Source organism: Diprion similis, chromosome 5, assembly GCF_021155765.1.
Source record: "Diprion similis isolate iyDipSimi1 chromosome 5, iyDipSimi1.1, whole genome shotgun sequence".
Lineage (NCBI taxonomy): Eukaryota > Metazoa > Arthropoda > Insecta > Hymenoptera > Diprionidae > Diprion > Diprion similis.
In genome coordinates this window covers 3,467,137-3,493,732 of record NC_060109.1, presented here as the reverse complement: position 1 = coordinate 3,493,732, position 26,596 = coordinate 3,467,137, and the positions used below count along the sequence as shown (strand labels likewise).

Sequence of the window (26,596 nt, the reverse complement as noted above, 5' to 3'; positions counted from 1 at the left end):
ATAATTGATGACATTCTATTCACGCAACGCTTTTTCCTCACAGCGTTTTAAAATTTCAACGTACATTTCGAAGGTTTAAAGTTAAATTATAAGCAAACCAGAAAACCATTCGTCGAGACTTCAATGCTTCTACAGCTCTGAAAAGAGCAAATGACAAGATTGGGTGGAGAACTCTCGCTTATACGAGCGCCATTGAACAGCTACAAGAGAAAGGGCCAATGGCAGAACTCAGTCGCATGCAATTGCAAGGGGCGTAGGATCTGATGAAGCTGGTTGATTATGAAATACAGAAATGAATTTCGTGATAACGTTCTTGATTTCAAAAGGTTAGTAAAAGTTTATCAATAACAAGTGATTGAACAGTTTTTTTCAATTTATGGCTTCCAAAAAAATTTCTCTCATTTGTAATAACGTTAAGCGGAATGGACGATAACAAATCACGGCTAACTTTCCGCTCGAACCGTCAATGTTGGAACAGAAAGATGCTCTCTCATTGGCCGTCAGTGCCTCCACACTGCACTTTTCCGTGAGATTTCCAACGGTAGAACACAAAAGGAATTTTGACCGGAATGTGGAGCCACTCATAGCAGTTCGTGAAACTCACTATAACCCTAGCTAGGAACAATAACGTCAATGGGATTTGCATGCGAATTCCCTCCAGTGAACGTCACTGTTAGGGCGCAGTCACATGTAAGACCAAATCGTCACGGAAAAAGCGAAAGGCAGAACGTTCGTGACCCAATAGCACAGGTCTGCGTTCTCTTCTGAAAGTTCGTTTGCGGGTAATCATAATCATATTAGAAACCATCCCTCCCCTTACAATACTACAATAACCTAAAAGCTAGCACCAATCTAATATAAAGTGAACTTTTAGGCTCATATTACACCCCAGTAAAGAACTTTTAGGTCGCCAAAAAATTTAGAAGCAATTGCTTTAAAGGAATTCCAGGCCTTTTTCTCCGAGTTTGTCATGTCATTCTTAGGGTGCGTTCCGAAACTGGCTGGCGGTGCTGAAAACTCCCTAGGACAGAGACAGAGCTAGTCACGAACTCGGAAGTGCAAAATAGATAAGAGATTGTTGATAGCACTGGGAGCTAATTTCGGAACGCTTCCTTAAAGTGCACCTTCATACCAACGAAGTGATCATGAATTTAGTAGATTACTCCTTTGAAACTCATAAAAATATTTATCTTAATACAGTTATTCTGAGAAAAGTATCTCTCCGTGTATAAATGATACCAAAAAATCATGATGTGATACGCAAAAACGAAGTATCTGAATCAGCAGTCCAGAATTTATATGTATCATGTGCAAGTATTCGAAAATACCGGGAAAACTATGAGCGCGTCTATACCGAGGGTCAAAACGAATTGAAATTGAGGGTTAGGCTGGTATCCTATGGCATACAATTGGTTCCATACGGAAATCTAGTTACTTTTCAGCACCAATCAGAGGTGTTCTCGACATTCCGTTGCGTGTACATGGGGAGCAATTGCGTTCTGTCATCGTATGGAGGGTAGAGGTAAGGAAAAGTGTCTCACATGGGTTTTCAATTGGAAAAATGTCCGCCAAAAAGCAGGAAATACTGGTTCCACAAGTAGCCAGAATAACGCTCATAATCAATAAAGGAAACAATCTGATTAGCGCTTAGCAATCATTATTCAATTCTTAGAGTGTAGTACTACCAGAGGTAATTGCCCATGCCGACGGCACTGCAAAAACTGCAGCCGAAGTGATGGAAGAGTGAGATATATTCTCGAGACACTTCGCTTCTCTCACCTTGCATTTGACTGGTTGAGAGGGGACGTATCAACCAATCAAGCGCCGAGCGAGATGGGTTACAACAGGCATACTGTGACGTCATTACGACACTCCACGAAAATTTCCAGATGCTAGACACTGGAATTAATTGCGCGAGTGCAACTAGACTCACAATCAGTAGTTTGCCTATACCTGGACAACGTTTTCCGCAGTTTCCCTTGTCCCTCGTGCGAATGCGGGTGTTTCTATCTGCTACTGCCCTACCTGCTCACTTTCCCTTACGCCCTTACTTAATTTACAAACAGAATTGTGACGAATAAAGAATATTATTATTGTTATTATTCTGAGAATTAAAACACAATACGCTCGGCACATGTTCGCCCGTGATCTTTGCGCTTAGTTATTACTGCATTGCGAATTTTTTATATGTCCGTGTTGATGTAGTACTGTAAGTATTCGGGCTGTCGCACATTCTCATATATTCTATCTGTGTGAGGTTTGGTGCCTAAGCTACAGTGCTTTTTCCACGTGGAGTTCTCAATTTTTTTAGAAATTCTATTAGCGGATGAAAAGTCTCTTAATTTTTTCAGATTTTTTAAATCAAACAGTTTCGAGTTATTATTTTTTTTTCAAATACCTTTTTTTAAAACATGATATTTTTAAAACCCAGTAGCGCAAAAACGTGAGGTTTGACAATGCAATTTGAGATAAAGTAATCAGTTGAATTCAAAGTGTCATAAAAAAAAAATGGGGAACAATTTAAATCTATAACTTCCCCAAGGGTGATTTTATCTTCCTAAAGTAAAAAAATTTATTTTACATCACGGATGTCATAATTAATTTGACCCGAATTTTTTTCATAAAAAGGTGCGTTCATTACAAACATTTCAAGACCGGGAACATCATGCCCCAACTTTTCGTTGAAGAGTTAAAACAATTTCAAGTCGATTTGGGAGAGTCATCGGGATTCGAAATTCAACAATGTTTTGTCAAATAATAAATAACTCGTCTCGGATGACGTGAAAAAGATTATTCCCATTTGTTTGTATATATTGCTAGATAAAATAAATAAGGGAAAAAAATAAAATAAATATATTACCAGATAAGAGAAATGAGAATAATCATTTTTACGTCATCCGGGACGGGTTATGCGGTAATTCTTGCGCGAAACATTGTCGAGTTTCGAATCCCAAAAACTCTCCCGAATGTTTGTAATGAATGCACCTTTTTATGAAAAAAATTCGGGCCAAATTAATTATGACATAATTCACGAAAAATAATTTTCTTTAGTTTAAGAAGAAGAAAATCGCCTCTGGGGAGGTTGTAGATTTGTTCACCATTTTTTTCGTAAAACTTTGAATCGAACTGAGTATTTTATGTTTATGAAATTTTATTGTCGAACCTCAAGTCTTAGCTGGTAGCGCTAAAACTCCGTAGGACAGAAGCAGAGCTACTCAGGAACTCGGTATCGCAAAAGGCAAAAAAGATCGTTGACAGCACTCGGAGCTAATATCGGAACGCACCTTTAGGTGTTCATATTGTGATTATTTTAACAGAGTTTGAAGTACTTAAGGAATGAATATTTCGTAGTTTTTGGAATAGGTTTGTGTATGTGCTTTGTATAATTTTTTTTGGCAGTTATTAATTTCTATACTGGTATAGATCGGCTAACGAGGTACTGGAGGATTGCTTTTGTACTTGTTGGTTGCCTGTTACTGGACGTTGCCACGTGTATGGTTTTCCTAGTCAATTCTTTGGCGATTCTGCAGTACTCGTAAAGGGCTAAAGACATATTCTTTTTATATTTTACCTCAAAGCTGGTACAAATTCTGTTTACCTTGAAGGGTTAAATGTTATCGTATTCATACATTGATGATGATGCTGTTGGGATCTGACAGCAAATGCTCTAAGGTTTGGATTGATGCAATTGTTTCGCCTTACAGAATCATCCGGTGAGTTGGTTCACCTACACAGCTCCATATACTTACAATCGACTGAGTTGATTCTTTTTTTAATAGTTTGTAGGGCATTTGTAGGTATTTGCAAGTCATTTCCCGTCATTTGTGAGTCAATAGTTCGATTGTATTAATAAAACAAATTCATCTAGGGAGTTTACGTGATGTCACCCCTTGACAACACCTGCAGTTCATGATCGATATGAGTTTTGCTTGTACGGAACCGTTTGTAGGTTGTTTCTAGGTGATTGTAAGTGACTTCGCGTCGTTTATAACTTAGAGCATATACGTTTGTAAGTTAATAGTTCAGTCGTTCTTTATGAAACAAATTCATCTAGGAAGTTCAAGTGACGTCAGCCGCTGCCAACACCTGCAATTCACGATCAAATTGAGTTCCGCTGATTGTAAATGACTTCACGTCGTTTGTAATTCAACAGTTCAGTTGTCATTGTTGGCACAATTCATCTAGGGAGTTCGAGTGGCGTTGGGTGATAGTGAGTTATTCCTCAACTTTTGTAAGTCCAAGGTTCAGTCGTTATTAATATAATTTGCGATCGAATTCAGTTCTGCTCGTACGAAATCATCTATAGGTCATTTGTGGTTGATTGGAAGTGACTTCACGTGGTTTGTGAGTCAATAGTTCAGTTGTTATTTGTAAAACAACCTCATCTAGGGAGTTTGAGTGACGACAGCCGCTGCCAACAGTGTTGTTACCGACATTACGCGCATGCTGGTAATGTATGAGTGTAATGTCGATAAAAAATTACCGGCATGGGTGAAAGGTCGGTAACAAATGTCGCCAAAATGAGATTTCGGTGTTCTTCCTAATCGAAAACCAGATCAGCTGCCATTTCGTCATTTCACCATCAAATCTCATGAAACTGGGCTCAAAATGTGTGTTTTATCACCGCCGAGTGGCATCATACCGGATAGGTCAATCCATTCAGTGCAACTGTGAAAATTTGGCCAATTTCTGTGGGTCGTAACCAATCTGTAAATTTTTTTTCCAAATTTCGAAAAAGTAAGAACACGCTCCACTTTTTGCCAAAATAAGGCATTAACTGCCTAAGTTTCACTCTGATCGCTAGAGTGGTATAGGAGTTTTGCATCTCCGCGTTTTCGTGGTGTACACAACGCGTCTTTATAAGTACCTCAAGTTCTCAATCAAAGGGTTCACAATGGATTTATAAACTAGTGTTATCTACTTATCACAGTCGCAAATTGTTACCAAGTCACGGAGTTTCTGAATTAATTATTCTTGATTCTGTGATTTCGGTAAAGTTCTGATCTGTTTGACAGTTCGATTTCTTCCCTCTGTGATATCCTAAATCGGGGTTGTCTAGGTGGAAAAAGGAAGAGAAGTTCAAAAGAGTTACGGTTTCTCGCGGGTCTAGAATAATTGGTTGAGGGTGTTTATTTTTGGGGTATTTGGAGTAGTTTCTCATATGAGCGTATGAGATCCCAGCGGGGAGTTAGCGCGAGATGGTTGGTTTAAAGAAGCAAGCTGTGAAGCGATAATTGGTGGTATCGTCGTTAATATAATGGTGCTTTCCTTGATTCTGAGAATAAGAGATTATCCATCTGTGAGCTATCCATGATTTCTCTTCCCACGTTTCCTGTTGTTTAGTCTACTTGATTATCTTAATTGAGTGCTGAGTTTGATATCTATTGCAAGTGTTTATTGCTTGGACTATCGCAGCTTAGATCATAAATTATAGTTTTATGTGAAAGCTAATGTTGAAAGATATGACGGTATGTATGAGCTTGAGCATGAACCTAGACGTAACAGCCGTACCGACGTCACAGGCAAAGCTAGGCTTTGTTCCGAAATAAGTTCATAGTGCTTTTAGCAATCTTTTTCTCTCTTGCACTACGGACTTTGTGAGTAGCTCTGCCTCTGTCCTAGGGACTTTTTAGCACTACCAGCTAATTTCGGAACGTAGCCCCTAGTCACAACTCAGCAGCCCACAAGAGATAAAACGGAGCTAATTTCGGAACGCATCCTGTGAATACTCCGTGCATACACTGTGCTCCGTGCGACCTAAAATAATCGTGAATGTTCGCGAACCAGGCAAACTTATCGAAAACAACATGGCGCTGGTTACACGGAGTTTGACGGACTTAGAGAAGGATATTTTCAAAAAAATCAGCAAGAATGAGATTGCCGAGCTCAAATCACTGCTAGTCGCAAACAAAAATAAGATTGACTTTGTGGATGAGAATGGTATGACGCCACTTCAGCATGCTTGCTATAAGGGAAACAAGGAAATTGTTCAGATGCTTCTAGATCAGGTAGGTTAGGTGTTTATTTTCTTTTTGTATGCCTGCATTTTTGTTAACATTTAATCATTTCTCTTTTATTCCTTCAGTCAAGCGTTATCAATGCTTACTTAGCCTATTACCTCTAAGTAATAATGGGTCTAATTCGATTATTACATTCCCTTACTTATTCGCCTCACTTCAGCAGATATAATGCAGACAAACAATAGACTGGAAGAAGTAAAAATATTTGAGGCAGCATTTAGTCAGTACCTATGGAGTTCAGGATTTAGGCTCATTTACGGAAACACTCGTTTTTTAAGTCAGTCGTTGTCAGGCTTTAATATTTCATAGTATCTACAGATCTTTAATCATATGCTTATTACTTATTTGAAAAAAATGTTGAAATTTAATTTATAAAAAATAATTTCAGCTAAGTTACCACTTCCCTGAGGTTTCCATTCCAACTGAAATATGAATTTCTATTAATTATTTTACCTCCAGGTCGTAATGCCGACTGTGAAGCTTTAAATTCACACAAGTCTACTATTACTTAAAAATGAATGAACCTATGAAATATTATGAAAACTACTTTGGACTGTGGTATTAATATAATTAAATAATGGCTCAACTACGATTCCACAGTGCTTCTCAATAATTGCTTATATTCAAATATGATTTGTGTATACCATGTCCATAATTTCATGTTTGGCTACGTAACAAAATAAGAAGCTGCAAAACACTGAACCTAGGCACCTGAGCTAGGAGCACAGTAGACCTCATGCATGAGTTTGAGTTGCTAATTAAGTTCTCAGGATGTTTAAGTTACTGTTAGCTTGAGCATCACGAATCATGCGTTGTATTTTATGAGATTATAAATGTAACATTAACTAGACAAGTACTGTAAAAACAAAAATTCAATTGTTGTAACCATTAGAGGTTTAATGGATGACATGAAAATGAACTTAAAATTCCTTATCTCGGTGATAATTTACTTTTTTCTTAGCGTTCTCTAAATCTCTGCTAGTCGAAGTGACTGAATTTTTCTTGGCATATTTTGTTGAATTGTTGTGGACTTTGAGGCCTTTAAGGCTTTATTATAATTCTCAAAACTATTATTTTAGAGTGAATAATTTCTTATGCTCTGTACATGAACGTTACAAAAATACTATAGTTTTAAGTCTGGGCTATTAGGACTTTTGGAAAAATTTTAAACTGAATTTGCTGAGCGAATCTTATTAGTTGCAAATGATCGATGTAACATATAAGAGAAAAGTGTACAAGTAATAATCAGGAAAAATTTTCAGGGGGCTGATGTGAATTCTTGTCAGCATGAACATGCTTACACAGCTTTACATTTTGCCGCACTCAGCGGAAATGCAGATCTCTGTCATCTGTTGATGTCCCATGGAGCTCGTTTAAATGTCACCAATAGTGTTGGACGAACACCAGCTCAAATGGCTGCATTCGTTGGCAACCACAACTGTGTGGCTACGATAAACAACTTCATACCAAAGGCTGATATTGATCAATACATAACGCCACAAGGGCTTCGAGCGGAACCTATGCTACCTCCGCACTTGGCTGATGCTTTTCACAAATTCATTATGCAAGTTAACGTTCATCCTGTTAGAGTCGCGCTTAATCTACAAAGATCTCCAGGGCTCTTGAAAAATTTAGATAAGGTGATACCACGCTATTCTATTTTCATTCCTATTCTATGTAAAACTAGACTCATAATCAGACCACAAACTACTTGTTCCACAATAATTTTTGTTATAACAAATCTCAAAAAAATTTCAAAAAGTAATGGTGAATATGAAAACAATTTATGGAAATTAGGTACATTTTAGAACTCTATTTGGCACACGCTTGTGAACTTTTGTTGACGGCCAGTGGTTTTGGGACTGAGAATCTGTGGATGGGGGAACAAAATACGAAATGCAAACAAACTTCCTGAAATTCATGAAACTGCAACATTAATTTATTAAATTTTTTTTAGCAATTTACGCATCAGGTTCCTAATATATATTTTACAATATAAACCTCATGTGGGAAAATATCTCAAATTTTTTTTTCTGATTGTGATTCTATAAAAATCTAGTTGTTTACTATTTAATTTGGACGTTTGTTGTCTACATAGAAAATTACTTTTGACGATTGCAGTAATTTTTACGTGTCTCAAAATCAGATTTAGTTATGTAAAATACCTAACAGCAAATACAATAGAACCTCAATTAACCTGGCTCTTCGGGACCGAAGAATCCACAGATAAGTGGAATCACTAATTATCTGAGCGATAAGTAATTTTTTATTTTGAACAGTGTACACAATTCCGAATTATTACGTAAATAAGCTGTCTCAATACTTTGATATATGATATAATACACATCTACTTTAATCTTTTTTATTTAATTCAGTTAATTTTCTTTGTTTTTTACTTTTTCTTTGGTTTTTTTCTATGACATGTTTCGTTTGTCGAAGATGCAAATAGTGGATTGAATTACTGACAACTTGTTGTTCGAAATAGTTTGGTACAACTGTACCTGGTTGCTTACCCAAAGCGCAGAGGCGCTAGGAGGGACCTCAATTAATTCGCTCCCCGGCTAAGCCAACCCTGGTTAATCCGGGTTCTACTGCATTTGACAGAATTTTCAAAGAATATATTTTAAATATGACAATTCCGTTCTTCAATTTCGAAAGAATCTTATTATTTTCTTGTTTTCATTTAAGACTTGAGCTGTACAGACAAATGTAAATTCTGCTTGTTTATATAGGAGGTTTAAAAATTTAAAATGGTTTCTGACCCATGACTTCAGTGATTTATTAATAAATGTTTTGTTTAGCGTAATGGCTGGTGATATCTAAGTAGCATTAGGCAGTGAAACATTTTCATGCAATGGTGGTCCTGATACGATTTTTATATCTATGGATTCTTCAGAGAAATTTGCTACCAAAAAATGTTATATTGTGAAATTATACTACAAGGCAGACTACGCAATTTTTATACACATTTTTCATTGTTATCTGTATCATGTACCTGTTTATTTAACGTTTTTACAGTTCAATCATCCAATATATCATATATAATGTGACTGTTTTTATCCTAACTTCAGGTACAAAAGGTCCTAGAAGCCATGCGACATAAGCAAATGAGGCAAGGAATGGAAACCAATGAAGTGATGGCATTCAAGTATCACTATCTCAGTTGTGTAACAGCAGAAGTAGCCAAATGCCAAAAGCGTCAAGAAGCTATGAAAGCTGAGAAATCGAACAAAGATAAGAACATTGAGGATAGTGAAGAAAAGAAATCTGATCCTGTTGAGCTGCTAGTCAGAAAATTTTTAAAGTGTAGTAAAAATGATGGCAATTCAGAGTATCAAGAAGCCTTTCTCAGAGAATCCGTTAGAGAATTTCCTTTCAGAGAAAGTACAATCTTTCGTCAGATGGTAGCTACTCTGGCAAGTACAGACCCACCGTCGGCGGTATCAGTTATATCTGCTGCAATTAACGGGCAGCGAGGTTTTACCGATAATGTTCAAGTATGTGTTACTTGCGGCGAAGAAAAAGCGACGAAAAAATGTAGTAAGTGTAAAGCGGTACAATATTGTGATCGGGAATGTCAAAGACTACACTGGTTCATGCATAAAAAATCCTGCGCCAGATTAGGACAAAATTCCAGTGTGAAATTAACTGACATTGATAAAGCTCAGGTGGCTAATGCGGTCAGTTCAAGGTTGCAAAATTTAGCTGTTAATTAATTGACTTGATAAATACAACCTACGTTATTTGCAATAAAATTTCAGATGCTATGTATTTATTTAAATTGAACAACCAAATAATACAAAATAAACAAACAAATTAAATAACTACAACACGAGACCAATTCATTCGAATGTAAATAAATGTTTTGAATAGCTACATCAATTACATATGTATTAGACTAATTAGTAGGACTAATATGGGAGAAATTGTTGTAATATGTATTATAATTATATATTATATGCGATTCGACCTTACAACTCATTGTGACTTAAATATAATCAGATGATAAGATAGTTTTCATTTTTAAATCGAATTATCTCTTCTATTGGGTTCTTGTAAGGCTTGAGGTGGAAGCGGTGCGTGACAGGCGGCGCTTGATTGATAAAATTTATTTAGAAGCTCTCATACAGCCAGCAACCAACACCCGAAAGATGATGTATCGTGATGGATGTAATCAGTTTAATGCTGCCATAGGCATTTACAGATACGCATGGTCTCAATTGACTTGTAATAGCTCTACATCCCTTTAGTTTTATTATTAATGTATACGTGTGTACTTAGATTACTTGTCGAGGTTTTTTGTCATCGTTTTTTGTGATCACTTTCATAGTGAATAATTTTAAATAAAATGTGTATATGTGTTCATATACGACGACTTTGTTACAATTTTCCCAATAAAATTGATTTGGCATAACATGCGTGCCACGTAAGCAGGGTTGTCATAATTGCGAAAGATTGGTGTGGGATGTGCAAATCTTGATGAATCAAAATACGAAAAAAGTGGGTGGATAGTGGTTTATTTTACTCTGGCAGAAATTTAATAAAGTTTAATTAATCCAATAAAATGAACACGTAAAATAATAAAATTGGTGCAAGGCTAATTCTTTTTAGCCTAATCTATATTTTAAGATTAATTTTACTTTCTTAATTATATCACTTTCTTCTTTCACATAATTAAAAAATGGGCGTAGCTCATTTTAAAGTTATAATGACAAATCAAAATTGTATCTCGAATGCGAAAGAGGGGTTAACGACCGCATTCTATACACAATTCTGCACATACTCCAAAAAAATTTTATATAACGTAGAAATAAAGAGATGACACGGATACTACAAAACCGCAATAGTCAATTCGTGTTTTTTCCATTTCATTCCCATTTCTTTATTTCTACGTCAAATGAAAATATATTGGAGTGTTTTAGTTGAGAATTGCGGCTAGGATGGAGCTGTTAGGTCCTTTTACGCATTTCAGATCCATGGATTTCGATATTTGGAAATATATGTATACGACAACGTCGAAATCGAATTTTCGTATTCTACGATTTTCCACGTGTTCCTATGAATTTATGCTAGATACTTGTCCTCTGTCCCTTTTCTACAAGCTTCTGCCTCTTCGGTATTCATCGCCTCTTGCTACGTTGCAGGATTTTCAGTGGTCGCTGCTGTCATATGTTATTGACATGCTGTATATTTTTCGAGGCCTTTCGGCTTAGCCTGTGCGCGCTAATCTCGGTCTGCCTCTTCCATGTTTCAACGGTTCCGCATGCAGTTTGCGGTCAGCAGTCTTTTCCGTGATTCACGAGCTTGATTAAGACTCTACAAAAATGTCCTACCCAATCTAACACGTTCGGATATATAGGATACAGACAAGATTTCCGGATAGACACCTTTACATATTTGATTCGTATATGTCCGCGTCTGTCAGCGTTGACTGATATATGTATATCCTCAGTCAACGCTGTCAGTATCCTATAAGTATCCTGTCCGAACGTGTTCGATCCTGTCGAGAATTTTTAACATTTTTAGTAGGGGAGGCTATAATACACGTACCCCTTGATATTTGTAGTTTCTCACGTGTGGACTGCACTTATACTTATTTTGAAAGCTAAATTCATCCACGAATTTCACATTTCGACTCACTATTCATTTCCGGGATTTGAGTGCCCACAATCGATACGCTTTTGATTCGTTTGAATATCCCACTAGAATGCATTCTTGTGATCGCGATTCGAATTCATCTTTCATTCGCTCAAATGCACTATCATCGGTTTTTTGCCTGTGTATGCTGTGTATGGCACTCCCCCGTTCAGAGATTTAGTTATGCATTGATTTCGAATATAGTTCGTGGTATTTATTGCCTCGGCCCAAAATATTGGGGGCGTTCCCGTTTGCCTTAGCATGCACCTTGCCATTTCCACAAGCGTTCTATTTTTTCATTCAGCTACGTTTGAAACTAAAAAACAAAAAATTATTAAAAAAAAAAAAAAACAGAAACCAGCCGCATCCCACTTTCTAATCATGATATATCTTACTTATTTATTACCCAGAATCTGTGGAAAGAGGTACAGAATTTTGAAAATGGTGTTTTTTCTGTTATCCCTTTTTTTCACACAAAAACGATCTTCGCGCCACTTGGAGGAGCAGCGAACAAATTCTTTAAAAAAATAGGATTTTTTTGAGGAACTTTTTTGACCAGAATTTAGTGCTGAATATGATCCATTCATTCATTTTATCAAAAAAAATTTCTTCATACCTTGCGGGACAAAGTAATGTAAAAAACCCTGGTTCCCGTGTTATTTAAATGGTAAAACTTCAAGTTCCGTGGAGGACCTCTTAGAATTTAAATTAAGAGCTCTGCTTTGGACAGGATTGCTGTTTGGACATATCATCTGATATTTTCAGGTGAGAGCGAAAAAAAATATCGTCTTTCTTTGGCACACCCTAATATATCTATCTATGTATAAAAAAAGGTTTTTTAAGATTAACGAAGTTAGCGTTTTTAAGAGGTTGACGAGGAGGTGTTTTCCGTCGTCCAGGATCAGCGCTCCGTAGTTTTCGTGGTCCAGGTCGCCGGGAATGTATTTTCATTCGTCCAGGACCAGCGCTACGTAGTATTCGTAGTGCGGGTTGACGAGAAGGTGTTTGCCGTCGTCCAGGACCAGCGCTTCGTAGTTTTCGTGGTCCAGGTCGCCGGGAATGTATTTTCCGTCGTCCAGGACCAGCGCTCCGTAGTATTTGTAGTGCCGGTTGACGAGAAGGTGTTTGCCGTCGTACAGGGACAGAGCTCAGTAATTTTTGTGGTCCAGGTTAACGTGAATATGTTTTACACCGTCCAGAATTTTAGTAAAAGCATAGCGCTACCACGAGGGGTCGTCCAGAAACAGCGCTCTGTAGTATTCGTAGTAATTAAAAAAATTAATTAATCTCTCTATCTACTAATAAGATTTTGTGGAAATACGTGAAGTTAGCGTTTTTAAGACGCCTGAAGTCAGCGTTTTTAAGACGCATGAAGATAGCAGTTCAAGCAGAACATGGCTCCACATTCTCTGCCGGACCGCGGCTGACAGTGACAAGCTTCACTCGATCAGCCGCATGGCACCGCCTTCCTCGCAATTTATCTCATAGACAAATTAACATATAATTATAAATAAGTGGGTTCGATTAATCGGTCCAATCAAAAATACTATTTTGAACTCATAGCAATGTATGATGAAGCCACAGCAGACATAGCTGTGCGAGGTGCAGCACCGATTCTCTTGGTACATGGGCTCATAACCCATAATTGACGGTTTAAAAAAAAAAAAAAAAGAATCCCTTTGTTTATTAAAAAAATATTGATCAGACGCCTGAAGGCATTCGTGGTCCAGGTCGACGGAACAAGCATAATCGTGGTCCAGGTCAGAGGGACGATGTTATTCATAGTAAAGGAGAAGCGCTTCGTATTCGTCGTCCAGGTCGGAGGAACCAGCGTATTCGTGGTCCAGGTCAGAGGGACGATGTTTTTCGTCGTCCAGGTCGTCGGAACAAGCGTATTCGAGGCGCTGCACGAGCAGTGAGACGAGTTGGAGGTGAGTTGTAGACGAACCGAACGGTGTTGCATGAGGACGATGTTTTTCATCGTACAGGAGCAGCGCTTCGTAGTATTCTAGTTTTTCATCGTCCAGGGGCAGCGCTACAAACTGTTTGATTAGGTACTTATCGGTACATGTCGCAGGGACGATGTTTTGCGTAGTCCAGAACCACCGCTCTGTAGCATTCGTGGTCCAGGTCGACGGGAATACGAATTTAGTAATCAAGATAGAAGGTGCGATGTTTTAGAAACACAGAAGAGGACTTTTGCAGCCCAAAGATAAAGTAATATAATAAAACACTGAATAAGGACATCTCTTATATTCACTCTATTCAATCGGGTGTCAAGGTTAGTGTGGGAAACTCCAGAAAGTACATCTCTTACTCCCCGACAGTGGCGTAACTATACTGTTCAAGGCCCGTGGCAAATGAATCGGATGGGGCCCTTTTCCACCCAATATAAAGAAGGTCAACCAACGTTAAAGTTTTTTTTTCATTTTATAATGAATCAGTACGTGAAGTAGGTACATAAAACGTTATTATAATTAGTGAATTTTCTAATAACTCTTAATTTGAAGATCGTACTGGATTCAAATCACAATTTTTGTTTAAGTATACAATGTTTATAATTTAAATTCCTTTTTTCGGGCTTTCTGTTCAGCAAAAGTATTAATGACATCATCAAAGTTCAAATATTAGGCCATGGAATGTTCGATGGATAAAATAGCCATCTTGCGTAACCTTTCTTGTCCCATGGAATTTCTTATCTACCGGATACGTTCTCATACTGACTGGGTGATATCTTTTCCAACAAATGCATTGTAATTTTGATACATTTTTTGTTTAATTTGTGTAAGAACTTAGATAACTTAAATTAATTGAAGATAAAACTAAAAAATTTTACTAAATGTTGGGATTCTGCTGTGCACACGGACGGGGCTCCCTTCGGGCTGGGGGCCCGTGGCATTTTGCCCGTCTTGCCACCCTATTGTTACGCCACTGCTCCCCGAACAATAAACGAACGAAACGCACTAAAGTGCGAGGCGCGAAGCGCCGAGCTTCAGTGGGCTGAGGCGCGTAGCGCCGAACGGTGCGAGACGCGAAGCGCGCCGAGCGGGGTTGGTGCGCGAAGCGCGCAGGGGCGAAGCCCCTAGTATAATTATATATATATTGTAACCTGTACGGTTGTACGTAATACCGTACGCGAGCCAGACAAAAGCACAGACCTAGGCGACGACACATGACGTTACTATCCGAGCCGGACAGCGAGGACTGCCTGACCGTCGCGACGCCACATCAACTGACACGAGGTACCACCCCAAGCCAGTAGATCGACAGCACAGACACCTGCTCTCGTGACATAAGCCGACTACGCTACGAACATGTAACCAGTCGATCAAATGCTGCGAGAACATTCCCAATAGTACGTCGGCCATCAAATAGTTACCTAATTAAGGCGCCGCTGACCTGGCATGTCACATATATATTCCTAGTCGTCAGAAGCGAGGTAATTGGGTGAAACGCCATTACGAATCCTGCGAGAACGGAAGCACGAATCTTACTCGGGAAATTTTTAAATTGAAACTTGAGTAAAAGTGTACGTGGCTAACTGAGTCACTGGTCATGCAAATCGCTGATAATGTTTATAATAAAGAATAATGAGATGAATAAAATCACGCCAAAACGAACATGGCCGATCGGAGCTACCGCATGTTGAATATTTACTGATTGCACTGTTGCACAATTTCTTTCACTCTCGCCAGACAGTTAGCCACGTACAAAAGTACTCACTTTATTCGGGAAAACTTATACTATTAGTTATTTTTTTGTAAATATGGCACGATTCGTAACGGCGTTTTTCATGTGACAGCAGCCCGTTTATGGTCCACAAGAAGTATGTGCCGATCTGTAACTGACATCATTGGTTGGATCTAACAGAACAAGCCAATGAAATCAGCGGCCTTAGTTCACCGTTCAACGTTCAGAGGCGCTGGACGTATTTATGACGTCACGATTTGATATTTTCAAGTCAGTTCAGCGGCGCCTTAAGTGAAGGTGCTTGTAAAGACGCGTTACACACTTCGAGAGTGCGGGGTTGCATAACTCTTATGCAAAGCACCCTGTGGTGTATCGCATGTTTGCGGGAACTTTATTATTTAGTTACTTATGAGGATTACTCATTCTCATATAAAGACAGTGATCATCCTACTTGATGAGAATAAATATTTTCCTGGCAACATTCTGATGATTATATTTTCTAGTGCCAACGCAATATTCACAGAGATATCGGAAAGAGTGGGAGAGCTTTATCAGAAATGAAGGCCAGAAATCCCTTTAGAAGCGTGAAAAATAGGTATTTTTCGAGAATTTTTTTAAAGGGGATAAAATAAACTAATCATTTTCAAATTTTAACATAATTTTATTGAAGTATTCAAGTTTGGAAGGAATTTTTTTGTTGCGATGATACACAAAATGGCTGCGTTATTAAGGGTCTTCGAACGCCTGTTTTCCGTGACATCGAAAAGTGCTGTAGTTGTCACTCTTCTGCTGTTGATCTGAAAAAGATTTAACAAGTGTCATTCGTTTACTGACATATTAAGGGGAAGGATATACCTAAAAAATGATGACAAAGTGCAAAATTGAAAATTTGGGAGCGCTTTTACTCTAAAGTTCGAATTTTCGACCATTTTTTCGACATACTTGACCCCTAAAAAGGTATTTATTCACACGCTATCTTTCAAACTTTAGGTATATCCTTCCGATAATATTACTGAGTGTGATCTCCCAAAATTTCATCGAAATCGGTCGATAACTTTTGGAGCTACAACACGAGCAGTTTTTGAAAATGTTGTTTCGAGATAATCGCGTTTAAAGTTTCAACATGTGAAAACTAGTAATTGTAGTGACTTACCGATTAATCAGCGATGCCAGGCGCGTACAGCAGACCTTCTTCTTCCTCGAAAAGCTGATTTTCTTCTGCCAGCTGTTTTTTCCGGGCAGTACGAGCTTCTTTTGTCTCAGAAAGACTCAATCTGTTTTACCGTACAATTCGCGCCTCATCCGAGGTTTCGGCGAAAACTCTGCAGTTGGTGCCAACAACTATGTCCAACGCATTCATAATCCTTAAGATCGAAGAGAAGCCATCATTGAATATACCAGCAGCGATGTAGGCCGAAATTTCAACAATTTTTAAGCCAGAATGCAAATGTTTTGGAGCCAATCGCCAGATCGTCAAGTTGGAGCTTTCGTTTGCATTTTGGGTATGGCCTCCCAAGCACCTTTTTAACAAATCATCTCTGGACAAATCTTGATAAATTGGCAGGAGATGCTTTTGGATACTTTTGTGAAGTAAGGGTGAAAGATCTTCCAATTTTGGAAAGTAGCCGTAATCTCTTTTTTTCATATTTTCAACACTATTTACATTTCTTTGAATGCTCAAACCATAATATTTCGTGAGTTTTTTGACAACTTTATCCGTTAACTTGCCTCTTCCGGAAAGTTTTTTTTCTTTTCTCACGTTTCGGAGTCTGGGGCCCATTCTTTTCTCTACGTGGCCAATGCATTCACTTTTTACAACAGTTAACTCGTCACCATAAGGACTTAGTTCTAGAATGGCCTTAAAAGTTTTTGAATTCCCATCACCTATATAATTGCCATACCTTACGCCAAATTTCTCTTCAGATCTGGAAAATATTTCTATCATAGAATCAACCTCCATTTTTCCCGCGGAGCCCTCGTGATTCTTCAAGCAATTTTCTTCGTGATCTTCGAACCATTCCTCATATTCTTTCGTATGAGTCTTATTTTTCCAGAACGTACAGCCTTGGCAGTAACTGCTTTTCACAACTAAATCGACCACTTTACCAGAGTAGTAGCCGATGAGCGTAGTTACACCATACAGTGACTTGAACCCACGCTTTTTCCACGTACCGTCACCAGAGACTGAGAATTTTTTCTCCTCTTTCATGCTCGATATTTTTTTTCACCTCTTCTTTGACAGGATTCTGCGTTGAAAAATAGAATGAGGACTTGGCAGCTGCATAAATATGCTCGATGATTTTGGTGTAGCTGCTTTGATTGAATCCAGTGCACAGGTCCATGAGATTGCAAAAGGTATTGATTCCTCGTCTCGCGACCCCCAAAAGTCTCATCACTAGCACAAGCCTTCGATTAATTTCGTAACCAGTATGAATCAAAGGTCCTGAATGAATTTCTCGATTGCCGCACCGACACGTAACGACAATTTTGAAACCGAAGCCTCGATGGCCTGACTCATTAAAATTTACCCTTTGCTTGCATACAGAACAAATTAAAATGTCTGATAGAGCCGTAAAAACTGTTGAAAACTCAATAATTCTGTATGCGTGCAAAGGATTTTTACGTACATCCTCTATGCACGCAGACTTTAGTTTTTTAGCACTTGCACTTATTTCGTTACTTGTACTCGGCCCGAAACTCTCCCCGCTCGCATCAGTAAATTGAGTTCCTTGAAATATTTTTTTCCTCGCACATTTTCGAGCTATATTGCCTCGAGTTCCTTTCGGATAGTTTGGCATTTTACTTTGATAAACTCAACCGTTCGTGACAAAATTTCAAACGAAACTGAATCTGTTTTTCGGGCAACGTTTCGTTTCGTATACCTACCGTTTCACGCTACATAGATATATCTATATTGTCCCCTCTATAAAATTTCTCGAAACACCTGCCTGGTCAAAAAAAAAGGTAAATAAGGGAGTATTGTGATGTGAAAGTTGCTCCGTCTCTAACGGTCCGAGCGCCCGACTCGCTACCTGACCGCACACTGTCGCTCCGCTCTACACTATATGCGATAACTCCGCAAATATTCATTATTTCGGGTTTTCTTTTGGTCAGTATATTCTTTGGGTATTAAACTTTCGAAATGTGTAAAAAAAAATCGATTTTTTGAAAATTCTAAAGGGATTTCTGGCCTGCTGAAGGGTGACTAAAATCGTGTACGGCTGACAAGACGAAGGCCTATTGCAAATATTGTAAAGTTGTTTTGAAGTTTTGAACGCCAGATTATGTGATTTTCATATACATACCAAAACTGGTCGCAGCATCGAGGCCATTTTCACAAAAGAGACAGCAGGTCATACTCTTTAAATCAGTTGATGTTGTCGCTGACATACAACGGAAGGAGGGTCAACCTTGTCTGTATGCTGCTATGGATACGTCAATCGTCAGCATAGACCATCTCAGTTATCATCACGAAAACTTCAATTAAAAATTCGATTAGACCTCACTTTCTCACTTCTCTCTTGACAGACCTTGGTGATGGGTACTGTAGTTTACTCATTCATGAGTCCATCGATGTAACTGTCAATAAGATGTTAAGGATAGCTATTCGATGTTTCAGTACATTACAAGCCAAAATAGTTTCTACCTTCTTAGCCTTGATTCACATAGAGAATGGCACAGCTGAGTACACAGTTGAAAAAATGAAAAAATTATTGAGCAGTTTCAAATTAAAATGAACGAACTTACAAGGTATCGGCACTGATAATGCTTCGGCCATGGTAGGTATCAATGCTGGTGTGCAATACTTGAGAAGGAACTACCCTGCTTAGTATTAGTAAGATGTGTGTGCCATTCGTTATAATTGGCAGTTTGTAAAGCAACCGAAAATACTCTATCACGAAACGTTGAATTTATTGTCAACGAAACATACAACTGGCTTGCTCATTTCGCAATAAGGGGGGAGGTCCGTTTTTCCGATCAAAAAATGGATTTTCGGTTTTTTGCATTTACATTTAGCTCATAGTCTTGAGAATATTCCCTTCAAATATTATTAAGAATTTCGCAAAATTGGCGGAGTTACAGCGATTTGAATGGATGGGTGCGCCGCAGGTATAAACCGAAACGCCAGGCGATGTCTCGGAGCACGCTAGGGGTTGAGGCCTGCTCGGACCTGCAGGTGCTATTCCGAGAATTTTCATATGAAGAAACCCTTTCTAATCCTTTATCCTTTGTTATCTCAGCAACAAGCAACCGACGTGTCGAGTGCTTCAAGATGGCCGATCAGGCTTGGACGTGCTAAGTTTGCTTCTCGAGTTCTGTACGAGTTTCTTATTCCTGGTGTTAGTTTCTGGTTATCTAACTTACCTAATTAATTACGATATAAAGTTCCTGCTTCAAGGGGTTACCCCCACTTGTAGAGCGAAAAAAAAGGCCTTTTCCATGAATTTTTTTAAAGAAAACGACAAAACTTTTTTCATCGATCAATATATCATCTTAAAGAACACATCTTGAAGACCTTTCAGTAATTTTTTTATTGAAAAATATTACAAAATTTAGTGGTAAATGGCCGTCAATTAAATCAAGTTGTTGTGTGCACGGTTTGCGGTGACCAACATTGCGGTGAAGTGGATCATCTGAAACAAAAAATATGAATAGATTTAGTCAAATATAAGTATAAACTAGTCTTTAATCGTAGGTTTTAAAAAAATATTCATTTTTCACAAAATGGCGGACAGTCAAAGTCAATAGTTCGATTTTAACGAGAAAAAACGGCCGTTTTTTGGCTATAAAACGGCCATTTAAAAAAAAAAAAAAAAAATCGAACGATTAAAGACTACATTTTTATGTACTAAATAAGCCTGCAAAATTTCAAGAAGATCGGTTCATTAGTGTTCGAGTAATCTTGGTCACCGACTTCAGAAATGCCATTTTGAGAAAAACGCGTTTAAAGTTTCAATTTCAGTTTACACGGAGAAAAATTTTTTTTTTGTAAACTTACATAGAGTCATCTATTCCGGGTCCATACAGAAGTTCTTCCGCCGACGATGCCGCTTGCAACAGGGAAATCTGATACTGTCTTCGTAGCATTCTTCCTTCACGAGTGCTCTCGGCCGCACGTCTTTCTGCCAGCGCGATCCGTGCTTCGTCCATTTTATCGGCGTATTCGTGCGCGTTTCGTCCACAGCTCACTCCGATTGAGTTCAAATAAAATAATAGTGATTTTGAACCTTCGTTGAATAGTCCAGCGGCTATATAAGCTGCTAAATTCACAACGACTGCTCCACTCGAGACGATTTTCGGGCTGATTTTCCAAATAAGTTGGTTGAAGCTTTCGTTGTTATTTTGATCGAAGCCACCGACGCATCTTTCGAGTAAAGTTTCCTTACTCAGATCGTTGTATACAGGTCTGATGGCATCCAATACATTTGATGGAAGTGGTTTGTAATCATGTTGGAAAGCCTCGTTTCTCGCCTGAGCTCGTTGATACGAACACCACGATTCTTCACCGGTTGGACATCTCTCATGGTGTGGATTTGCATCGGTTGAACTATAATGATCGAAGGTCGCCCATATTGCCTCATGCATATCGTGAACAGAAGCAGAATGGCGTCGAATAGCAAGTCCATAGTACACAGTGAGCTTGTCAATAAATTTCCCTGTCAGCTGTCCTTTACCACCAAGCTTTTTGTTTTTTTTTACTATATTACGAAGGCGGGATCCCATACGCTTTTGCACGTGTCCGATGCATTCTTTTTTTATAACTTCTACGTCGTCGTAAGGATGAGAATTTACTAGCCCAGTGTACGTTTTTGAATCGCCGTCTCCAATATAGTAACTGTAGAGGACATTATATTTTTCTATTGAACGCTTGAAGATTTCGATAATAGAGTCCACCTCCATTTTTCCCGAGGAGCCTTCGTGATTTGCACTGCAATTATCTCCGTGTGTTTGGTACCATTCTTCGTATTCCGCATCGTTTACTTTATGTTTCCACGATTCACACATTTTACAATACACACTTTTTACCACAAGATCAAGCACTTTTCCACTGTAGTAGCCTATGACCGATGTAACTCCGAACAACGATGTATATCCTCGCTTCCTCCACGATCCATATCCGGAAACTGTCAATTGAGGAGTTGCTTCATCTGCTGCATTAGGTGTATCTTTAATTTCTTCTCGTACGGCTTTTTTAAATATTACATCTGCACATGTTTTCACAGACTCATAAATACTTTTCAAAATTAATGAGTATGTAGTCTCGGTAAGAAACCTTGGCATGTCCATAAGTCCGCAAAATTTTTGTGCTCCAGCCAATCCTATACCGAGAACTCGCATAGTGAATATAAATCGACGATTTATTTCATACGAATGTGCCACAAAAGGAGAAGATGGTATCAAATTATCTGCGCATGAGTCACATTTCACAACGACTTTGAAGCCTAATCCTCTTGCATTTGCCGTTTCAAATGTAATATTTCCATTACACGTTTTGCACTTCACTAAACTGGAAATAGCAGCAAACACAACCCAAAAGTTCAAAATACGATATTCGATATTAGGACTTTCATTCACAGTCATATCGATATTATCTTTCAGTTTCTTCGCAGACGTGCTGAAACTTCCACTTTCCGATTCGGCCAGGTTCGGGTTAAAAACTCCCTTCCTTTTCTTCGGTCGCGATTTCCGTTCGTTTTCACTGCTTCTTGTTTCACGCGAACCTTTTTTTCGATCCATTTTTCAATGTAAAATGAATAAAAACTGCGCTTATAATATTTGGAACGGTGGAATATACGTCTTATATAGTCGAACTTTCGAGCTACACTGACGAGTTTAGACCAGTTTAGACCATAGCAGGCAACAAAAATGTATTTCTATGTATAATATGAACGTTGTGAATGCCAGATATACGACCCTATTCCTCGAACAATCGATTGAAACCGGAGCGAGGGTCGAGCGCGCCACGCGGCAGACCAGCCGGTCGTTTACACAACGGATTCTTCTCTTTCAACGCTCATATCTCAGTCAATTTTGTTCGGATCGACTTGAAATTTTCAGGACATATTCTCAGATAAATATACTTCAAAAAAATGCAACAAAAAAAAATCGATTTTTTGAAAATCGCAAGTGGGGGTAACCCCTCAAACACCTACAAACATCAACTGAGGTCAAAATTCCAACCCACAACCCGGTATCTTTACGATCACGCGGCTAGGACTTCCACAGGATCCGCCATTTTCGATACAGCGTTATTGACTCACTGGTTCATCACCGCTCAGCAGTCAACAGCTTCGGTGCTTCTCGGGGGTAAAGAACTGGGTGATCAACTGGCTTCCTCCCCCGTTCCCGTTTCGTGTCCCGGTTAAGGTAACCGGTGTTGTTGTCTGTTGTGTCTGCATAGAAATGTCTAGTAATCAATTAATAGTTGAAACGAAAAGGGCCAGGGATCCCTCTGAGGAGGACCCTGGGGCCACAGAGGCACCACCTAATAAAAAAGGAACAAACCCTAGTACACCTTGGGCTCCATCTCATAGAGTTCGTGATAATAGATACAGACAGGGTGACCGTGCTCCATTTCTCGTTCAAGTCTACGATGAGTTAGGCGGGAATGCCGGTAAGATACATGCGATGAGTTTCGCCAAGTCGCTTAAAGGCAAAGACCTGCTCAAGGGTATTTCGAACATTAAGGCTTCGGGTATCAATCGTTACAATATCTCTTTCAATAACATTGATGACGCTAATTTCTTTGTGAGTCAGGGCATTGAGAGCTGTAATCCGTCTTTAGGAGCATACATTCCCGATGGGTGTGTTTACAAACTCTGCTTAGTCAAGGGGGTAGACCCCTCTCTTTCCGAAGAGGAAATTCTAGAAAACTTTGTTATATTAGGGAGTACACGCTCAGAGGTTGTTTACGTTGAGAGAATCCCCTGGGTCTGGCGGGACCCGGGGGGGGGGGGGGGGGGGGATTTCAACAGGGAGAACTCTTCAAGGATCAAGGTTTTTTTTAGAGGCCATAACCTCCCTGAAAAAGTGGCAATCTATTTGAGTACCAGGGACGTATTACCTTATCTGCCCTCTGTTAAGATGTGCAGAAAGTGTCTTAGATTTGGCCACGTTGAGGCGCAATGTAGAGCTAAGGTCAGGTGCATCAACTGCGGAGGTGGGCATCATGAAAGGGTTTGCGAACTCACTAAAACCCCGCAAAACTTTAAGTGCGTTAACTGCGAAGGTCGACATAGGGCCTCGGACAGGGGATGTCCCGCATATGTTAAGGAAAAAAAGGCTATACATGACAAATTTTATAAAACCTTAACGTCTGAAAGACGCGCCTGTCTTCGATAACCAGGATTTTCCGGTCTTATCTTCGACCCCTACCCATAGTCAAACCAACTCACATCTTTTTCCATTAGAGAACAGTAAAAAATCCAACGCAGGCTCAGTAAACTCAGTAGACGGGGTGTCTCCTATACCTCCTGCGCAAAGTCTCCAACTTGATATTAGACCAGCCTCTCTTAGCGACACTATCTCAAACACACTTATCCCAGGCATGAACTATGATGACGCGGATGATCCAATGAATGCCGAATTCTTCCTGGATTTTTCTTAACCATCTCCTCCCTTCTCGGATGCAAAAATGCGTCTGAAGGATTGGGTCCGGACCGAAATCAGAAACTCGCTGTCAGACTTTACAGACTTTAGCTATAGAAGAATTGCCGAAGAATTCCCGGACTCGGATCGTATAGTAACAAATGTCAAGGCGTCGGAGGCGCTATATAGGCAGCAGCGCCGTAACTAACATGGCGGATACAGTTAAGATCCTCCGATGGAATTGTCGTAGTATCTTCAGCAAAATTAATGAACTCCAGGGTTTAACCAATAATTTTAATATCTTATGCCTTACAGAAACTTGGCTGAATAGCGAGCAACTTTTTACCTGCAAAGGTTTCAATATCGTGAGGAGGGATAGGCCTCCACCTACCCTTGGGGGGGGGGGGGGGGTCTGGCCTTCCTTATCTCAAAAAATATCTTTTACCAATCCTTGGGGCCTCTTCCGCTTCCGGCTAAGCTGGAGTGGGACGGGGTAAAAATTAAGCTTAGTAATGATTCTTATACAGTAAAACCTCGTTTATCCGAGGTAATGTGGGAAGGAGGTACCTCGAATAAGCGAAAACTCGGATAACATGGAAGAAATAAAAAATTCGAAGATTTTAATTGTTTTTTATGTATTTGAAATGATAGAATAAAATTTAATCACAAAAATATATAAAAGTGAAAATCCAACAAACTTAGACTAATCTGTGGGGTACAAAGCATGGTTAGTACATAACGTGCAACTTGTCACTAACGTGGCTTAAGAAAGTCCGTAATAGAGCACTGTTTCAACCTGCTCATTCGTTTTTTAGCTGCAATATCTCGCCATCGTTTCATTAATAAGAGGTCACTAGCTACTTTCCGGTTGTTCCTCAACATATTTAAGAGCTATTTCAAGCGCATTTAATCCTTCTTCGTGGCTGACTTGTGGAGTTTCTGCCGTTTCGCTGTCTTCAATATCATCCGCGTTTTCTTCTGCAGAATTCACAAGATGGCCGATTTCATCGTCAGTGCGTTCTTGTTCACAATCGTCATCATGAATCCATTCATCAGTATTGTTTCTATCCACGTCTTCGCAACCAGGGATTTGCTTCATGATGCTATGTAGATCGACATCGTCCGCAATTTGATCACTTTGGTCAGTAGAAGACAAGATTTTTGCCCATGACCTCTTCAGCGTGAGCCTTTGGACAGCATCCCAAGCTTGAGCTGACCAGTAAATGACACTTTTTATATTTATTGCACGTAAACAGTCTTTGAGGGTACTTCCGGCGCTACTTTTCTCTAAAATTTCTTGCAGTAAAAGACGTCTGTAATGACGTTTGAACGTCTCGAGTACGCCTTGATCCATTGGTTGTCCAATGGAGGTCACATTCGGTGGAAAAAATTTGACAATGATGTCTTCACTTCTCAGAATCGACTCGTTTGGGTGCGATGGAGCGTTGTCGAGTAACAAAATCGCTTTTCTAGGAAGACCATTTTTTTTCAAAAATTTTGCAACCAGAGGAATGAATTGTTCTAAAAACCATTTCTGGAAAAGATCGCGACTCATCCAAGCATTCTTCTGATGTGCGTAGTACACAGGGAAAGCTTCAGGTTTGATGTGTTTAATCGCTCTGGGCTTAACCGATTTCCCGATACACATTAGCGGAAGTTTGTGTGTTCCGGACGCATTACTGCATGCTAAAATGCTAACCCTTTCTTTATTCTTTTTGTACCCTGGAGCCACCGCTTCTTCTCGTGAAGCCAATGTCTTAGAAGGCATCATTCTAAAATTTAAGCCAGTCTCATCGCAGTTATAAATTTGATCTCGCGAGTATCCTTCTTCCGCTACAAGTTTCTCAAATTCGTTTTTAAACTTTGTCAATCCACCTTCATCAGCTGACAATTTTTCGCCACAGATACTTAACTGATGAATACCGTGTCTTTTCTTCCATCTATCCAGCCAACCACAACTTGCTGTAAAAGTCTCACTTTCATCGGGAAACTGTTTTGCAAGCATCATAGCCTTTGCCTGTAAAATGGGTCCTGAAGGAGAGAAAGGAAAAAAAAGGTCATTTCAGAAAAAAAAAACTTATTTGTACAGTATGGTATTGGAGAAGAATCGTCAAACTTCGTTATATTAAATAAATGGTGATGTGAAGACTATGAAGCGTACTCACCTGAGACTGGCAATCCCTTTTCTCTCATTTGAGTAAACCATAGGAATAAACCTTTGTCAACTTTATTATACTCTGCGGGTTTTATCGTTTTACGACTTGTCATCGCGTCGCCAGATATTGTCGCGCATTGTTCCAAATGAGATCGATTTCGACGCCAATCGCCCACAGTGGTTTCTCCAACACCATAATCGGCCGCGACATTCCGAATAATTTCTCCTTTATCTAATCTTCGTATTGCTTCCAACTTCTTCGCCACACTCACTACGACTTTTTTCCTTTTTCCCGGCATGGCAATGTTCTTTCATTGATTGTTGAAGGCCTACTGTTAATTTTTAGCTCGCAACCGAAGAGCACACAAAACGTGTCGTAACAAGTTTATCCGCATACATATGTATCATATAAGAAACAAAGAAGCAATCGTAAAATACTACACGCGTACAACATAGGCATAGCGGCTCCATCCGTTTTATCCGAGTTTTCCGTATTATCCGAGCA

The 26,596-nt window shown here is 39.2% G+C and overlaps 4 protein-coding genes across 4 annotated transcripts; 1 reads left to right on the top strand and 3 right to left on the bottom strand.

Moving 5' to 3' along the window:
- The first annotated feature begins 5,761 nt into the window (after positions 1–5,761).
- Positions 5,762–9,844, top strand: LOC124406196 (ankyrin repeat and MYND domain-containing protein 2). Its single transcript, XM_046881548.1, has 3 exons — positions 5,762–6,008; positions 7,283–7,660; positions 9,092–9,844. Exons 1-3 carry the CDS (start codon positions 5,808–5,810, stop codon positions 9,734–9,736), a joined length of 1,224 nt encoding a protein of 407 aa, XP_046737504.1. The 5' UTR covers positions 5,762–5,807; the 3' UTR covers positions 9,737–9,844.
- A 6,143-nt stretch (positions 9,845–15,987) lies between these two features.
- On the bottom strand, positions 15,988–17,570 carry LOC124406386. Its single transcript, XM_046881786.1, has 2 exons — positions 16,501–17,570; positions 15,988–16,144 (listed from the first exon to the last, which is right to left on the bottom strand). The coding sequence occupies exon 1, from the start codon at positions 17,554–17,556 to the stop codon at positions 16,627–16,629; it is 930 nt and encodes a 309-aa protein (XP_046737742.1). The 5' UTR covers positions 17,557–17,570; the 3' UTR covers positions 15,988–16,144; positions 16,501–16,626.
- A 2,335-nt stretch (positions 17,571–19,905) lies between these two features.
- Positions 19,906–22,085, bottom strand: LOC124406385. Its single transcript, XM_046881785.1, has 2 exons — positions 20,347–22,085; positions 19,906–19,981 (listed from the first exon to the last, which is right to left on the bottom strand). The coding sequence occupies exons 1-2, from the start codon at positions 22,083–22,085 to the stop codon at positions 19,978–19,980; spliced, it is 1,743 nt and encodes a 580-aa protein (XP_046737741.1). The 3' UTR covers positions 19,906–19,977.
- Positions 22,086–24,789: 2,704 nt separating this feature from the next.
- LOC124406384 (jerky protein homolog-like) lies at positions 24,790–26,390 on the bottom strand. The gene is made up of 2 exons (XM_046881784.1): positions 26,102–26,390; positions 24,790–25,967 (listed from the first exon to the last, which is right to left on the bottom strand). The coding sequence occupies exons 1-2, from the start codon at positions 26,388–26,390 to the stop codon at positions 24,790–24,792; spliced, it is 1,467 nt and encodes a 488-aa protein (XP_046737740.1).
- Positions 26,391–26,596: the final 206 nt, after the last annotated feature.

Excerpts from the sequence above, each read along its gene's own strand:
- LOC124406196 (XM_046881548.1), top strand. The coding sequence starts at position 5,808 with ATGGCGCTGGTTACACGGAGTTTGACGGACTTAGAGAAGGATATTTTC. Across the intron at positions 6,009-7,282 it reads TTCAGATGCTTCTAGATCAG|GGGGCTGATGTGAATTCTTG; the intron begins GTAGGTTAGGTG and ends AAAAATTTTCAG. Across the intron at positions 7,661-9,091 it reads TCTTGAAAAATTTAGATAAG|GTACAAAAGGTCCTAGAAGC; the intron begins GTGATACCACGC and ends TCCTAACTTCAG.
- LOC124406386 (XM_046881786.1), bottom strand. The coding sequence starts at position 17,556 with ATGAAAGAGGAGAAAAAATTCTCAGTCTCTGGTGACGGTACGTGGAAA.
- LOC124406385 (XM_046881785.1), bottom strand. The coding sequence starts at position 22,085 with ATGGATCGAAAAAAAGGTTCGCGTGAAACAAGAAGCAGTGAAAACGAA.
- LOC124406384 (XM_046881784.1), bottom strand. The coding sequence starts at position 26,390 with ATGCCGGGAAAAAGGAAAAAAGTCGTAGTGAGTGTGGCGAAGAAGTTG. Across the intron at positions 25,968-26,101 it reads AAAGGGATTGCCAGTCTCAG|GACCCATTTTACAGGCAAAG; the intron begins GTGAGTACGCTT and ends TCTCTCCTTCAG.